General features: G+C 40.5%; 1 protein-coding gene across 1 annotated transcript in view; it reads right to left on the minus strand.

The window, feature by feature from the left end:
• Positions 1–17,657, minus strand: part of MYO16 (myosin XVI) — a 422,800-nt gene that overhangs the window by 20,792 nt on the left and 384,351 nt on the right. Inside the window, exon 32 of the mRNA XM_061170768.1 lies at positions 12,626–12,784. Coding sequence (XP_061026751.1) covers positions 12,626–12,784 — 159 coding nt within the window. The remainder of the gene's footprint in view (positions 1–12,625; positions 12,785–17,657) is intronic.

Consider the following 17,657-nt stretch of genomic DNA (forward strand, 5'->3'; position numbering starts at 1 on the left):
AAGTGCCTTTGAGGCTCCAAAATGTTATAGTAATTATCCCTCGTGACCCAAGCAGGGTTTTTCATCTTTGGGCTGTATAATTCTCTGTTGGGGTCTGTCCTGTGCATTGCACCGTGTTCATCAGCATCACCTCCTTAGCTGTGGCAACCAAAACTGTCCCCAGACATTGCCAAATATCCTCTGGGAGGCAAAATCATCCCTGGCTGAGAAGCACTGTGAGAGGGGGATCAATCGGGTGACTTACTGATAAAAATGAATGGATTAAAAAGTAACTATCCAATGAAAGTTCAACCTAGACAACTTTAGATTCTGAAGTGATTGCTCCTCTCATCTGAAATCATAATTAACCAGTATGGTACAACTGATTAAACATGTACATGATTCCTGATTTAAACATCATTAGAAAATCACTCATATTTTTCCAGTTAGAGAGTTAGTTCTGCAGAGAAGTCCACAACATCCTGTTAACACATAAGAAGTCTTCCCAGTTGATCTTCTTGATATATATACAAATACCTTGGCATGGAAGGGTTAGTTCATTGAGACTGGGCAGGAGAGGGCCAGTATCTGGGAAGTGATAGACATATGGATGGGTGGTCATGGGGGGACTGGGTCTTGGTCAAAAGCAATAGCAATGTCTAAAGTTGCCCAGGGGAATACTGTATCGAGACCCGGGTAGCAGGTGTGGGGAAGGTTCCAATCAAGCAGTGAGTGTTAGAGTGATCGGAATCAATACAGAGGAAGGGTGGGTGGAAATCCAAGATCACACACAGGTTGGCGTTCCAGGCAACTAGATAAGCAGATAGTCACAATAAAATGTATGTCCAGGTAGCAGGGCAAAGCTAAGAGTTTGGGATTCATGTGAGAGGGGGATGAAGGGCCCATTGACAAGCAAGACAAATATCTGCTGCTAGAGAATCCGGTTCACTGGACATCTTACAGAGACTAGGAACCTGGGGAAGGAGAAGAGGGCTGTGATCCATTTTTAAAAACTAAATGATCAATTAGAAGATTGCTCGCTGAATCAGAACAGAAACTCAGCTTAGTGAGGATCCAAACTCAGAGCCAAGTCATTAGCATGAACTGCTTTACACAGTGTCAACTAAATAAAGTTAGGAAATATCTAGGTCACCCTCTGAATAAGGCACTGGGAAATGCACCAAGACTCAAGAAAAGGTCTGCCTCTGAGGAGCTCAAATCTTCACGGTAATGCCTCTTAAGCAAAATACACAACAGAATGACTTAAGGGTTCCACAGGGCACAGGTGGCATTGAGATGGATCTGGAGAAAGCAGGGATTCACTCTGGTTGAGGGATTAGAGGAAGAGTGATGGTGGAGATGCCAAAGGCTGTGGACCTTCCAGGATGGGGAGGATTTTGAAAGGTGAGCAAGGTTGAGGAAGGTCAGCCTGGCCAAGGGAATGGAAGAGCTGAAGCATCGTAACATGGAACACGAGATGTCTCCACGTCCTGGGGGTGGCCTGTAAGATGGCCGAAGTAGGGGACCTGGAGGGTGTAGTCCAGAAATTAAAGGCGTCACCTAACACGTCACAGAATCTGTCGATATTTGAAGGCAATGGGTAGCACTGTAGATTTCTGAGAAGGGCTGTGGCACCAGGGTACCTAAGTGGTGAGTGCAAAGGCATCTCTTACCTGTCGACTAAAGAAGGGTCAGGACAGATAGAGTCAGTGTCGGGGGTGGGGATGGAAGGCTGGGTGGTGACAGAGAGAGAGTGACAGAGAAGAAAGGGGCACTGGCGAAATTCTGGGAATGTCATTTCCTCCTGGTGATGCAGGAGGTGAGGGGGCTACAGGGGAAGAGGACTCTGGGGTGGCACTGACCCTGAAGGTCATAGCAGGGAGGTGAGAAAGCCCGGTTATGGCAAATATGGCATGGGAGTGTGAATCCGGAGGAGCAAAGGAATAGCCGGAAGCACTGAAGGTGCAAAGGAGATTAGAAAAGGCAGGGTTTCTTTTTTGGCCAACAAAACCTTTTATTTTGTTGCCATATTAGAAGCAGTACTTTTTAAAGGCAAATGATCTAAAAATGACACCAAAGACACACGCCATGAAGGAAAAGAAAATGTACCAATACTTCTATTCGAACCTTAAAAATAAATATACTTTAAAAATATCAAAAAAGTAAAATGCAAATTAAAAGAGAACAACATAGAACATTTAAATACACCAAATAAAAGGCTCTATTATTCTTAAAACATCCTACAAGTCAAAATAAAGGACCTACTCTCATATTTTAAAATATGGGCAAAGACTCTGTACAGAAAATTAGAGAGACTATAAATGACCACTAAATAATACACAAGTTTATTTTCATTAAGTATTCAAAGAAGTGTACATAAAACTACAATAATTAACCCATCTTACCTATCAAGACAACAAATATCTCAAGACTCTTTATTACAGAAATTTCATGGACATATAAAAGCAAAGAGAATATAGAGTGAAACTCCATGGACCCATCACCAAGCTTCAGGATTTTCAGTATTTCAATCTTGTTTCATCTACTTCTCATTATCTTTTTTAAAAATTACAGAAATTATATTATTTCACCTGTAAATTCTTGAACATGTGTCCCTCATGTAGCTAAGGGCCATTGTTACACAAAGGCGTCAGAAGAATCCCAAAGCCTTGGGGTAGAGAATCCCACTGTGCTGTCCCACGGGGTTGAAGACCCATGATTGGTGCTGGGGGCACATTCAAGGTTCATCTGAAGCCCCTTATTTGTTGACTTCCATTGGAAGTGGGGTCTCCATTATAGAACGATTGCTCACGCATACTTATAAACCTGCTCTAGCTTTCTCAGGGCACAGCCCTCTCCCAGACCAGACTCTGGGGCAATAATTCCCAGAAAACACAGTTCTACGCCCCTCCTTCCGTGTACTCTTTCTGCGGCAGCAACAGTGTGCTTCCCTTCCCTTGAACTCTACCCGCATACCCCGACTTCCATTCATGCCAGAGGCTTCGAATCATAATGTCTGAACACCAGTGTAGACCATCAAAATGACCTGCGTGTTTGACTATACACACGTGGGTACTTGGGTCTATGTGTAAACAAGTCATGAGGCATTGATTCTAGTATTATAGCCTGTGTGGTCTTGGAGGAATTAATTCACTGCCTTATACCTCATCTATGTCGTGTACATAATTCTTGTTTTTATTGGATAAATCCTCAGGGATCTTCTAGCTCTAAAATATCTAAGCCTTTTATGATATCTGTGTATAGGTAGTATTTATTGAGCACTAATTTTAGCTAGCATCATCGTATTGATACTAAATCCTCATAACAATCCCACAGGGCAGGTCCTTTGATTGTTCCCATTTTTAAGCTGAGAAAACTGAGAATTGGAGAGGTTAAGTCACTTTCTCAGGGTCATGGAGTTAGTGTGCATCAGCCCTGGGTCTGAACCCAGGCAGAGAGGAACAGTGCAACACTGCTAGGAAATGGCAGAGTCAGCAGTTCCATCCGCCATTTTCAACCCGACTTCTCAACTACAGTGGAGGAAACTGAATTAAATGAAGTCCAAATTAGAAATTATTCAATATGACTTCAAACTATCTTTAATGAAAAGGAGGAGTGGAGCAGGGCTTTCTGAATGCCTGAGGAGCTTGCTTTCTTGACAAAACTACCTTCTGCTGCTCGAAATAGATAATTGCACCATATTCTAGATTGTCAAGTGAAGGCTTGCTTCCTCTGGCAGTTTGGCTCTGAATCAGAAAGCAGTATGAATTCCAAAGAATCTATACAGTTCCTATAAACAAGATGAGGTTGTAAAACCTATATTTGAATACATTTCGTGGATTCTAACCAAAGGCTCCTTCGCTAGGGGTCTGGATCTTTCTTGAGCATGAGTGAAAAAAGCCATTCTCCAAAGTTCCCAGAGTCGATGTGGTTTGGTGCTACCATCGCACTAGGTTCAATGTGGCCTTGGAGTCTATGCAAAGAATGCAGAGCTTCTGGTTCTTGTAAATGGTCTCACCCAGTACTTTATCACCATAGATTATCCTTACAATGCACCGAGGATAAACACAGCACAAATAAAGAAAGACAATCTTCAGAGAATGGTAAGTGTAAAATCAAATGTAATGACTGTATTCTTTAATTGTCATTTTTTCTGATGCCCAGTGATAAAATGCGTAGTCATCAAGCAGCAAGAAAGAAAATCATACTGAACATAAAATGGCCTAGATAGAATTTGTCATATCTTTATTTCCCCACTAAACATCTTTAGATTCACAATATTTTGTTTGATATAACTACAATGTTCTAGCACTAAAAACTGTTCTCTAATCTAATGATAAATAACCACAATTCCAGGGAATAATTAAATATACAAAAAAAGATCTAAGTCTGTGTTCGCATCAGTAAAAGGATGGCAATTAAAGTAAGTGATAGCTATAATTACCCACACATAACTATTTTTCAGCAAATGAACAAACAGATAATTATTTCTGGGAAGCAGAGGTGGCATGCAGATACTGGCATTCCAGAGAAATCGTTTCCTTGAAAATAACACTATTTCTGATTCAATGAAAACTTCGAGTTATTTTAAACATTTTATTCCCATCTTGTGCCTTTATTTAGTAAGCATATTGACTATACGCTGTGAATTGTGAACCAATACGACTAACTGATTTGAGTTCTACTGACCATGTATATATCATGTGCTGTACATACATAACATCTGATCAGTTTTTATCATACCGACCAGGAGAGGTTTTCTGACTCTGGCCCCGGCATAGGACTTACTGGTTCTTATGAAATATTCAACATTGTTCCAATCAGTAAATGCTGTTACTGAGTGCCTGCCTGAGTATCCATGGCGTTGTGCCGGATATTTTAATAGTCATGGGAAGGTTTCAGGAACCCAGAAGCTCATGGTGTCCACACAGGTAAATCAAAATAAACATGTCATGTTGCTTTGAAAGACTGAAATCCCAATTGAAATAATTTTCCTTTTGTGCACATAACTCGAGATTTTCAAGTGGTCTTCAATGAACAACAACGCAGAACTAGCTTTATTTTAAAATCTGGTCTCTATAAGCATTTAAGGGATAACGTATAAATCTCTGTTTCAGGGTTTGAACATACACTATCAGTTACATACTGAAGTTTTGAAGCCTGATATTCCTAAATATTTAATTTTATATGATTAATTTCAGGCAACATATTCCACAAAAATTTCCATTTGGTCTAGAGGGTTTTTTGGTTTGTTCCGTTGGTTTTGGGGTTTATTTTGATTTTTAGAGTAAAACTCAGAGTTTTTTGTATTAAGTTTTCTAGGACCAGTTACCAAGCCATAGCTTTTGGCTTTTGACTCAAAACACAGACAAATTAAATATTTTGGTAAAGGGGAGTGCCTATTTTCTCTTTCCTTGTGGTAGAATAAGCATCACCCAAGGTGAGCTAGGGAGAATGGCAGGGAGTGAAAATTTAATAAAAATGAAAGGATATATGGTTATCTTTTTAAATGTTTGTGCATTCAGTTTTGATCAACCAATATATTTTAAATTCCCTTTTTGTTTAGCAGCTATCCTTAAATACTCCAAAACTGAAAATAAAAAATGAATTAATTACCTTCTTACTAGATATATGCAACCTTTGTGAAATATTCTCTTATGACACACTTGTTGACTATTGCTATCACTCAAATTCCATTTTTATTATTTTAGGAATATTTAATTTCAGTATAAGGGTATACAATGTTTTTGTTATCCTTTTTGTAAAGGGTTATCATCAGAGATTTCAGAAATCAATGGTTTTAAAAGAAAGATTATATCTCTATATTTCCATCTAAACACACACACACATAAATCTGAACATGACACATTAACATGGAAAGTTGTACAAAATGTCTATTTTAATCAAGTTGGAGTAATCCATCATAAACACTCAGTTTTATTTTAAGGATAGAAAATCAGGAGATAATTCTAATATCCAACAAATAGGGCTGGGTTATTTTAAATCATGTTAGTCCTATCTGATGAGATGCTATGCATCATGTACAATTAACGGCCAACTGTAAACAATGCAGATCTGCATTTGTTGACCTAGAGATATACCACATGAGATTTCTAAGGGAAAAAAGTAGATTGTTAAAACCACATGTAGAGTATAACTCAAGCTTTATAAAAACAAAACCAAACATCTTATATAAACACACACATATACTTGTATGAAAAAAACCAGAATTCTACACAGTGGAATATTAGACATGTTTTGGGTATTTCTGGGTAATACAAGGAATGGTAGGTTTTACTCATTGTTTATTCTTTCCTGTATTTTCCAAATTGTCACATAAAACATGTACAGCTTTTATAACCTGCATAAAATTAAAACGCCAGATGAATAGTAATATGTTGTTGAAGAAGAGAGGAGAAAACTTAGGAAAGACCCATGCTCTGGGAACCTGGGAACCGGTACGTCTGTCTGTTCTTGGTAACTGCAGTTCCTTTCCCTAGAAATCTTTACCTCAGGTATAAAAATCCTTCTGTATCTTCCCAGTGTCATTTCCTCCCATCGTACCAAAAAGCCTCTGTCTTACGAGCCCAACAGTTCTAACCAATCGTTACATGGAATCCCTGCTTAATATGGGGGGAGGAGTAGCATTCAGAAACACTTTGGGGCTTTTTCTCTGTGTGTGTGTGATGAAAACAATCCTTTTCCTGCGTGCCAACAGAACACTCCCGCATTACCCTGGGGTCCTTGATGCTAAGCTTGAACAAGCCCTGCCCTAATCAACTACCCACCCCATGACTCCTTCCAAGTAAAGCGTGACTTGTGATGAGAATCGCTTGGGTAGATTTTCCCCAAGACCCATTCGCCCCCTCCTGCTGGGCAGGTCAGCAATGAACATCCTTGGGCCAGCAATGAACATCCTTGGGTGAGCAATGTGCTCAGATGAAAAACTACATCCCCCGACCTTACTTGGACCTGGAGGGAAGCCAGAGATAGGACGGTGAAGCCAGAATCTCTTGACGGCTATGGAGTACCACCATCCTGGCTACCTAACAGCCATTCTGAAATACCCTCCCTCCCTCTTTCTCTTCCATTTTTTTTTTAAGTGAGGAACTTAACTACCACACAAGTCAAGAAATAGAACATTGTCCATTACCCAGAAGCTCCCAACGTTCTCTCTCAAATCAGTATTGGCTCTTTCTCCTCCGAATGAAATCCCTGCCCTAACGTTCCTGGTGATCCTTTCACAAAGCTCCTCATCCTGGTCAGTCAGTTCTGAAATTCTATAGGGTCTGCAGTAGGATCACGTGGTGGTTTTTTTTTTTTTTTTTTTTTTTTTATTTATTTTTGGCTGTGTTGGGTCTTCGTTTCTGTGCGAGGGCTTTCTCTAGTTGTGACAAGCGGGGGCCACTCTTCATCGCGGTGCGCAGGCCTCTCACTATCGTGGCCTCTCTTGTTGCGGAGCACAGGCTCCACACGCGCAGGCTCAGTAGTTATGGCTCATGGGCCTAGTTGCTCTGTGGCATGTGGGATCTTCCCAGACCAGGGCTCGAACCCGTGTGCCCTGCATTGGCAGGCAGATTCTCAACCACTGCGCCACAGAGAAGCCCCTCACGTGGTGGTTTTAATGTGCATTTCTCTAATTACTAATAAAGTTGGACTTCATTAAAAATGTTGACATGCCTTTTCATTTGTCCTTTCTGTTTTTCTGTTCAGTAGTTTTTGTTTGTTTTTAAGTAAACTCTGAATATGGCCCTTTGTTGGTTAAATGTGTTGAGAATATTTTATCCCATTACATATATATATATATATATATATATATATATATATATATATATATATATGTGTGTGTGTGTATATATATATATATTTTTTTTTTTTTTTTTCCTTTACGGTTAGCACTTTTTTGTATCCTGTTTAATTTGTTTAAGAAGTCCTTTCTTTTCCCATCTCTGAGGTTAAAAAATTATTATTCTATATTTTCTTCTATAAAGTTTATTTTACATTTGATGTTTAGATCTAAAATCTACCAGGGATTGTGTGTGTATAGCCTAAGGTAGGGGTCAAGTTTCATTTTTGTTCCTCACATGGACAGCAATTGATTATTCTTCCTCCAATGCCAATTCTGTCATAAATTAAGTGGTTATTTATGCAAGCTGGGAGAGGTTTCTGTTTTAATTTTTTTTCTTCTCCTTCTTCATTCTTATTCTCTGGAAGAGTTTGTATAACAGTGGAACTATTTCATCCTTAGAATTTTGAGAGAACTTACCAGAAATATCATTTGGGCCTAGAGTTTTCCTTGTAGGAAAGTATTCATTTACAAACTCAATAATTTAACATTTACATTACTATTTAGCTCTCCTATTTCTTTTCTCTATTTTGGGTTAGTTGTAATTTTTTTTGAGAAAAGTATTCATCTAAATTCACAAATTTATTTTGGCATAAAGCTGTTTATAATATAATCATTATCATTTTTTTTAATTTCTGGAAGATCTGTGGTGGGTCCCCTTTTTCATCCCAGAATTGGCTATTTGTGTACACTTTATTTCTCTATCACCCTTGAAAGAGAATTCTCAATTTTATTAATGCTTCAAAGACTTTTTTTCAAAGAATTAACATTTGACTTTGTTGCTTATTTTATATTTCAGTAACTTAGGTTCTTATCTTTCTTGAATCTATTGATTACTCAGCAATGTAATTTTTAACTTCCAAACAGAATTGTTGTTGTTTTTAATATGTGCATGCTATATCTTTTCCTTTTCTATCCCTTCACATTTAAATTTTCAGCATCCTCATGTATTACATGTTTTCAGAAACTTTAAGCTTTAAAATATTGTATTAATTGATTTTTAATGTGAACTTACACTAAATAAGAGTCTTTTAAAGTTTAATGGAATTCAATTGAGTTTAATTATTTTCATGTATGCTTTTTTGTCTACCATCTGAGACTCTTCTATTTGTCGTACCTTGCAGATATTCCTATTTTACCCCTTTTGCTATCTTTTAGGTTTATTGACTTTTTATTATTCTATTTTACTCTATTAGTTTGGAAATTATACACCTCTCTACTGTTCTTTCAGTGGTTACCTTTGAAATTATAACCTGTTAATGTGATTTATCAGTGTATAATAGTAAATATTATTTTTACCCCCTCCTAACTTTACTTAGTTTTTTATTGTTCATTTTTCCTTCTTTTACCTGAGCATTCTGGGTCTGCCCATGTTTAATTCTTTCAGTTTTTGTTTTGTTTTGTTTTTATAAGATATCCTTAACTCCCCTTCATTCTTACAGAAGTATTTTACTGTTTGTAAAATTCTAGATAGGCAGTTACTTTATTTGAGCATGTTAAATATGTTATTTCATTGTCTTTGGACTTCTACTGCTTCTTTAAAGGTAATTTGTCTTTTTTTTCCTTTTTAACCTCTGGCTGCTTTTAAGATTCATGCTTGGTTACCAGTGTCTCACTATGATATGCCCAAGAGTATTTTTCTTTGCATTTATTCTACTCAGGCTTTTTTTTTTAAACAAAAGTGACATTTACAGAAAGAAAGATTCACCTTTATTCTATGTACTTGCCTATAAATTTATAGGAACACACTCATTCCTGTTTGTCAACCACCACATGCCCCTCTGTGGTCTGCTGTGGTCTGAATGTTTGCGTCCCCCTAAAACTCATATGTTGAAGCCCTACCCCCCAGTGTGGTGGTGTTAGGAGGTGGAGCCCTTGGGAGGTGATTAGGTCATGTGGGTGGAGCCTCCATGAATGGGATTAGTGCCCTTATAACAGGGACCCCGGAGAGCTAGCTCCTTCCTTCCACCACGTGAGGGCAAGCAGGAAGCTGGCAATCTGCAACCTGCAAGAGGGCTGTCATCGGTGCCGGCACCCTGACCTTGGACTCCAGCCTCCAGAACTGTGGCCAACACATCACTGCTCTTTACAGGCCACCCGGCCTGTGACATTTTGTTACACAGCCCAGCCCTGGCCACTGCACCCAGCCTCTGGTAACCACTCATCTCTTACTGTCCCTGTAGTTTGCCTTTTCCCAAATGTCATATAAATGCAATCATACTTAGAGTCTTTTGATTCTTTTTTCACTCAGTGCAATGCATTTGTGATGCATCCATTTTGTCGTGTGTAATAATGGTTCATCCTTTTTTATTGCAGAGTTGATCCATGCACTGGTCAGCCTGTGAAATGCTCCTGATGGGCCCACCTGAAGGCACTCACACCTCATGTAACCCCTTCCCACGGTTCGACTGGACATATGGCCTGAATCCAACAAGCCGGATGTGGCCGGAGTGCTGGCTGTCCCCTCCAAGAGCAGCCGTGCAGTGGGCGAGGCTTCCATCCTGGGTGCTCTTCCTTGCTTTCCCATGGACAGCTTGCTCTGGGGGAAGCCAGCCGCCCTGTTGTGAGGCCTCCCTTGTGGAGATGCTCCTGTGAGTGATGTTGAAATCAGACCATCTTTCCAACCAGCCTCAAGATGACTACAGTTTTGACGGATAGCTGATCGCTTCCTCGCGAGGGACCCTGAACCAAAGGCACTCAGCTCAGCCACACCCAGATTCCTGACCCACAGAAACTACAAAACAACAGCCTCTAAGTTCTGGAGGGTAATTTTTACACAGCAATTAATAACGAATACAGTCCAGTCACCAACTGAAGGACAATTCATTTATTTCCAGTTTTAGGTGATTATGAATAAAGGTAGGATACACATTTGCATACAGGTGTTTACATGGACGCTGTTTTCACTTCTCTTCAGTAAACACCCAGGAGGGGGGCTGCTGGGTCATATGGAAAGTGTATGTTTATAAGAAACTGCCAACTTAAACCTGTTTCTTAGTGCTTTCATCAGTGTTGGAGAATTCTCTCCCATTTCTCACCAGATCTTTTCTCTTGCCCACAGACTCTCTCTCCTTTCCTCAGAATTCCAAAAACCCTTCTCAGCATATCCTTCAGGTCTCTAAACTGTTTTACTGGAATATAGGTTCTAAACCATTTTCTGGAATTTCCACTCTTCTCTTCTGCTTCTTTGTGTTTCATTCTTGATATTTTCTGATTTATCTTCCACTTCCCTAGGATTTTTTTTAATGGCTGTGTCTAATTAACTTTAACCTCATCCTCTATTGTACTTAATTTTATGACTGCATTTTTCAATCTCAGAATTTCCATTTGACACGTTTTCATGGCTTCTGATTTCTGCTGAGATTCTCATTCTTTTATCTCCTTAGGCCTAGTAAACATACTTATTTTAAAGTATATGGTTTTGAACTCCAATCTTTTGAGCCCCCATGGATAATACACTGTGTTGGATTGCTATTTCTGCTTGTAATTTTCATCTGCTTTTGTGTCCTCATGTGCCTGGTTCTTTTTGATTATGTGTTGAACTTTGTATTTGAAAAATGGTTTGTAAGAACATTCTGAAGTCTAGAATACTGTAATTGTCCTTTGGGATAGATTATACTTTTTTTCTCCCAGGTACCTGTGGGCCCTGTCAATCCTGGAGGACCTCAGTCCTGCCCCAGGGATTGAGAAGATTCATAGCTGAGCTGGGGTTCCTGGTTTTTCTTCTGACTCTCAGGATGGACCCTTCAAGGCTTCACCCCAGGGCCTTGGCAGGTGCTGGACTCAGCCTGTCCCCACAATCCTAAAAGGCACAGCCAAGCTTCTCAGCTACCTCCTGTGGACTCAGTGAATGCCCCCAATGTCCTTCAGAGAAAAGCCTAGAATATAGGCCTCTTTGCTTGGCCTTCACTGCATCCCATGCCCACCTCCGCAGTCTCTTCAAGAAAAGATTGGTCTGAATTTTCCCTTCAGACAATACTAGAAGCCCTGAGCTTCTTCTAGTGTGGGAGGAATAAGCTATTTGTTTAAGCCACTATTGGACAGGGTTTGGATACACACAGTCAAGCCAATTTCTACAGGATACCTTCACTGATACATTCACATCGAACACCTAAAGCCAGTGTGGTGTTTACCATTCCTTCAGTAGTATTTTCCTTCACACTTTCGAGGTATGAAAAGAAAAAGGGGGGGGGGGATAAATTAGGAGTTCGGGATTAAAATATACACACTGCTATATATAAAATAGATAACCAACAGGGACCTATTGTATAGCACGGGAAACTATACTCAATTGCTTGTAATAATCTATAAGGGAAAAGAACACACGCACACACACACACACATATATATACATACACATATACACACACATATATATATCTGAATCACTTTGCTGTACACCTGAAACTAACCAACATTATACATCCACTATATTGCAATAAAAATGTAAATAAATAAATAAATAAATTTTTAAAAGAAATGAAAAATATATTTTTCATTAAAAATACTGTTGGAGTATCCATCGCCTCCTTCTTCTCAGTATGTCTCATTTTATACTGGTTTCCACAGACCAAATACTCCATAAAAATCTCTGAAAAGTCAACTAATACCGAATGCAATTTGAATTCTTTAACTTGAAAATAACAAGTTGACAACACACCCTAGAGTGATATTTCAAACTTTATACGCTTTTCCAGTTTTTAAGCCTACTTCATTTTTGTTTTAATTCCATTCTCCCTAGAAAGTTGATACAACTTAGAACGTATATCTATTTACTTCTGGGTGTAAAGAAGTGCTTACCGTTTGAGACGGAATTTCCATTTTCAGCAGTGATCGCGCTGGAGAGTGAATTAGATAATTGAATCCCATGGTTATTTGCATTTCTATCTTGGGTCTCCGATGTAATTTCTGATGTACCAAGATCATCTCGGCTAGTAAGGTTCATGTTAATTTCAAAACCTGAAACAAATTGTAAAAAAAATTCTTCTTTTCTGATAAAGTGTACTGAGCAAGTTGAATCAAATAGTGGAAGGAAATAATAAAACTTACGAAAACAAACATTAATTATGTTTGAAACAGTAAATTAATAATCACCCTTAATCAAACGTATAGCCTACAGAATATTCACCAAATTTTGACATAACACTGTTAAACATAATGGGTTGCATTCAGTGGCAATAATGAATTTCATAACTTGTCATTTTCAAACATTATTATGAAATTCTATACAGAATTTTTGATGTCATATGTCTAATTACTTGTCATTACAGAACTGCCTATCTTGAGAAGGTTATTTCCTAAAAGAAGCATGGCAATATATTCATGTTTCAGAAGTTTTCTGAGTTTTTAAATTAAGTCGAGCTGAGGCAACCTTATAGCTTTGAAAAAAAGTAACAAATATATTTTCGCTATTGTTACAAAGTTTGTTATCCACTTAGGAATACTAAACTTCAAAACCCTACTTCTGCATTCTATACAGTAACAAAATTACCTAAATGTTTAATGCATGTGCTGTATTGAGTTCTCTGAGGTGAAGAACACAGAAGCCACTGTCCAAATTAGGCCGAAGAGCCAAAAGGAGCGCTCCAACCCTCCGGGGAATTTCTGTTCAGCATCAGGGATTTGCCATGTTGCTTCTGCCCCTTGTCTGTGGGTGTACAGTAGATTCTGGGTATCTCTTAGTCAGACTGTTCTGAAGTCTTAGGCCAACACATTATTCAAAAAGGATAATAAACGTAATATGCTTTATTCTATTTTATGGATGGAGGAACAGTTTACCCACCGTGATGGCAGAAGGAAGCAGGGGGCCAGCCCCCCAGAGCTCATCTCCAAGGCTGGGCTTGACAGGATCCTAGCTCTCCCTCCCGGATGCTGTCTCCCCTTGCCCTTGAGACCTGCACTCAAATAGCACTCAGGCCCTCAGCATTTACCCAGATGCTCATCACACTGACACGTTTTGGTGCTTGGGATACGCATTCCCTATGCCTGGGATGCCCTCTCCCTGCTCAGCCCTCTTCCCTCCCCACCATCAGGAATCTTGCTCAGAGCATCTTCTGTGCAGGGCAGTGGCCGCTCCTTTACAAGTGAGCAGGTCTGGTGTGCCCAGACAGGAGGCCGTTCCAAGGCTTAGAGAAGGAAGAGCTGGACAGATAGAATGAGGACAAAATGAGCAGGGCTTTGACAACCAGGTGGAAGAGTTTCTATTTCCACGACCCAGGGAGTAGCTCCAGACTCCTTGCATTTAAAAAACAAGTGAAAAGGTTTTGGCCAGGCCAAGGTGGGAATAGCAGCCAAGGCGAGGTCGGGTGATCGTCACCATCTTAGCCCTTGACAGCCAGAGATTATAGAACAGGCTGGAACTGAAAGAGTATCTTTTCAACTTGGTCAACTCTATTTTGCCTTTTTAAAAATAATCTTCTGAAAATTAGTAAAACAGGTTTGGTTTTAAAGCTATCTCAAGACACAGACATTCACCTGCTTTTATTTCTCTTTAAGCTTTTTTTTTTTTTTCAGTCTTTAATTCAGTTGTTTATTGAATGCTTACTCTGGCCAGACTCTCTCCACTAGCTGGAGGTCCAGTAATGAGTAGACGGGTAGCTTGGAGCGTCGCCCGCAGGACCGTGATTGACAACAAACAAGCAAAGGAACAAGCAAGCAGATGAAGGAACTTGGTGGGCTCCCAGTTGGGTGGCAGTGGGTCAGGGAACCTTCTCCACGGGGTCTTGTTTAGGCTCGGAGTGTGAAGCAGGGCGTAGCACCTAGGTAACAGGGATGTCCTCTTAGGTCTGGTGGTACAGGACCCCGTCCTCTGAGACACTGTGTGAAGTCCTGGTACGAATATGTGATGTTAGCTTCCCCCAGAATGGATTTCTATCTCATGAACAACTGCTATATGTAAATTATAGTCGCACCCTCCATTTTTGCTATTAAAGTTAAAAAACAAATTTTCATATTTCCAATCAGCAGGTTCACTTGTAGCCAAGAAATGTTTTAAAATGTGTCACAAAACTTAGGCTGTGACCCTTACGTTATCTACTAAAATTTTCTCTATGTTTTTATCGTAAGAGCGCACGTCTGCCTATCCCAAGGATGGCTCTGGATTGGAATAAGGGATCGAGTCCTTCCTAAGACGGAAGAATAAGTGGTCAACCTGATGACAATTATTCACACTGTTCTTACGGTAATTACCATCTCCTGCGTGTTTATTATGCACCAATCCCCTGCTAGAGGTGGGACTTGACTTAGCTCTCATTTTCACAACAATTCTGAAGAGCTGTCACTCCCTCGCCTGTTTTTGAGATGAGGTCACTGGGGCCTGGGGACGTGAATCTACCTGCAAACATCTCCCAGTGAGCCGGTGTTGCCGCTGGGTTTAGATCGAGGCGTGCAGGGCTCTGCCGTCCACCCACACTCATTCTTCGGCTTGGCCCCTTCCGTAAAGGCTTTCTTCCTTATTTCCTTTGCTGATGTAAAGAATAAAGCAGCTTCTTTTCTGTGCCTTTATCAGCCATGCCTCCGTGGTAATGAACTGGGAACCCCAGCTTGAAAAACTGTCCTCTAGCCACTGAAATAGAGTTGCGACATCAATATCGACATCGCCACTTTGGGGCTATGCTTATTCATGAATATTAACTGAGGGATTCTTGGTTACTACATTCTGTGTCAGCCTCTTCTCATAAACGCCCTGACTCCACGTTGAACCCGTGCATGAGAGTCTGTGCCCCAACTTGTTCATTTCTCGATTCAACCCCAATGAGGTTTTGACTCTCAAAAATTTGATTTTGCTGTAAAGTTGTCAGTTTCATGCAAGAACGGTTGCAACATTCCTCGTCAAAAGTACACCCATTATTTAAACACCGAAGGAACTGCAACGGCATCCCGTCAAGAGGACCCTGGCATGAAGTCTGAAGAAGGCTTGGTTATAAAAGTGCAGGTACAGGATGCACATTTTGTGGAAAATTTAAAAAAACAATACAGAGCAAATAGAGTCATCAAGTTTGTCCATGCCTCCAAGCCGTGGTCATAAGGGTTTTGAGGGTGAAGAAAAGTCACACCAAAAGAAAATATTTGAGATTCTCAATGAATCTAAGCAAACAAGTAGGGAAGTGAGGGCTGGAAAATCCCACATAGAGATTTAAGGGTGTGTCTGAGTCTTTTTTGTATCTCTGCATCTTGTGAAATCAGTGGCCTGTGTAGTTCAGGGGCAGCCTTCTGATGGGTGCATCGTAACATCAGCTAATTCGAATTCCTGTGGAATTTTCTTGTAGCCTGTGAACAGGGTTTCTCTGTGACCGCCCCCGACTTCCTGGTGCTGTTCTCACAGGTACAGGAAAGATGAATCACATCGGGGTATGTGACTCAAAGATACGGTCTCGGTCTTTACATTAAGATATGATGATTGGACACAAGTATGCAATGAAGGCACATTCAAGTTGAGTATTAATCGAACGAGACAATTCTACCAAATCTTGAAATATGAATGCATGAACAAGTCCGTAGCCCAGTGCTAGCTTCTATATAACCAGAGTATCAGGCTGGGTGGGTGTGATGTTTGGAAAACTGTGGTTTTCAACAGAAGATGATACTGCACCCCACGCCCGCACCCCCCCCCCCGACCTCTCCAGGGGACATTTGACACTGTCTGGAGACATTTTTGGTTGTCACACTGGGGAGGTGGGTGCTACTGGCATCTAGTGGGGAGAGGTACAGGATGCTGCAAAACCCCCTACAACGCACAGGACAGGCCTCCAGGATGAAGACCGGGGGACAAGACATCTGGCCTGGGATGTCAATAGGGCCGAGGTTGACAAACCCTGCTTTAAAAGCTAAGTCATGGGATTTCCCTGGCGGTCCAGTGGTTAAGACTCCACGCTTCCACTGCAGGGGGCACTGGTTCGATCCCTGGTTGGGGAACTGAGATCCCAAGTGTCACGTGGCATAGCCAAAAGAAAAACAATTTTTTCTTAATTTAAAAAAAAAAGCTAAGTCAGTTCATGCCATTTCCCACTCACATCTCTCTACTGGTTTATTTTGCTCAGGTCATGATCCAAAGTCTTCCTGAGGCTGAGGGACCCTCCAGGACCCCACTCCCTGCTCGCCTTGGACCTCATTTCCAGCTGCCCATCTACCACACCCCTCCCCAGCCCCACCAGCTTCTCTGCATCCCTCCACCCATCCTCTCACTCTCCCGGAGTGAGCCCGGGGCCTCTGCGCTTTGTTCAGGGCTCCGCGCAAACTACCCTGAAGTGGCCTTCCCAACCACCTTCTGGAAAACAGCACCCCTCTCCCTTCCCCAGGTCAATTTCTGTCCTCACAACTTGCTTTAGCTTTCTACACGGTCCTTCTCACCACATGACATGTTACGCTTCAAGTGTTTGTTTGTTTTCTGTCTCCACCTTCCAGAAAATCGACACCATGAGCTTAAATGCAATCTTGGTGCCTCCAAGGGTGCCTGCACATAGTAGGTGCTCAATAAGTATTTGTTGAAAGAAAGAGAAAAAAGAATGAATAATAAATGAATGAATACAACAACATTGCTATAAAAAATCCACTTTCTTAAAGAAACCACACTCTGTGTAGCTGCGAAATAGTTGACAAGTTTACTAACTGAAGAATTCATGTGAATTGTTACAGAGAAATCATACATCACAGTAATCATTTCTCCCCATTCACATGAGATTACTGGAAACATATAGAAGGATTTCCACTGTTAACGATATGCCTTGAGTTCTAATCTCCACTTATTTAACATTTTTAGGTAAGGAAATTTCAGTGTGTGTGGTAAACATGTTTTACTCATTCAAAGGGCCAGAGCTGTTTGCTTTCTACCTAA

The sequence above is a fragment of the Eubalaena glacialis genome, chromosome 16, assembly GCF_028564815.1.
Source record: "Eubalaena glacialis isolate mEubGla1 chromosome 16, mEubGla1.1.hap2.+ XY, whole genome shotgun sequence".
In the NCBI taxonomy this organism is placed as follows: domain Eukaryota; kingdom Metazoa; phylum Chordata; class Mammalia; order Artiodactyla; family Balaenidae; genus Eubalaena; species Eubalaena glacialis.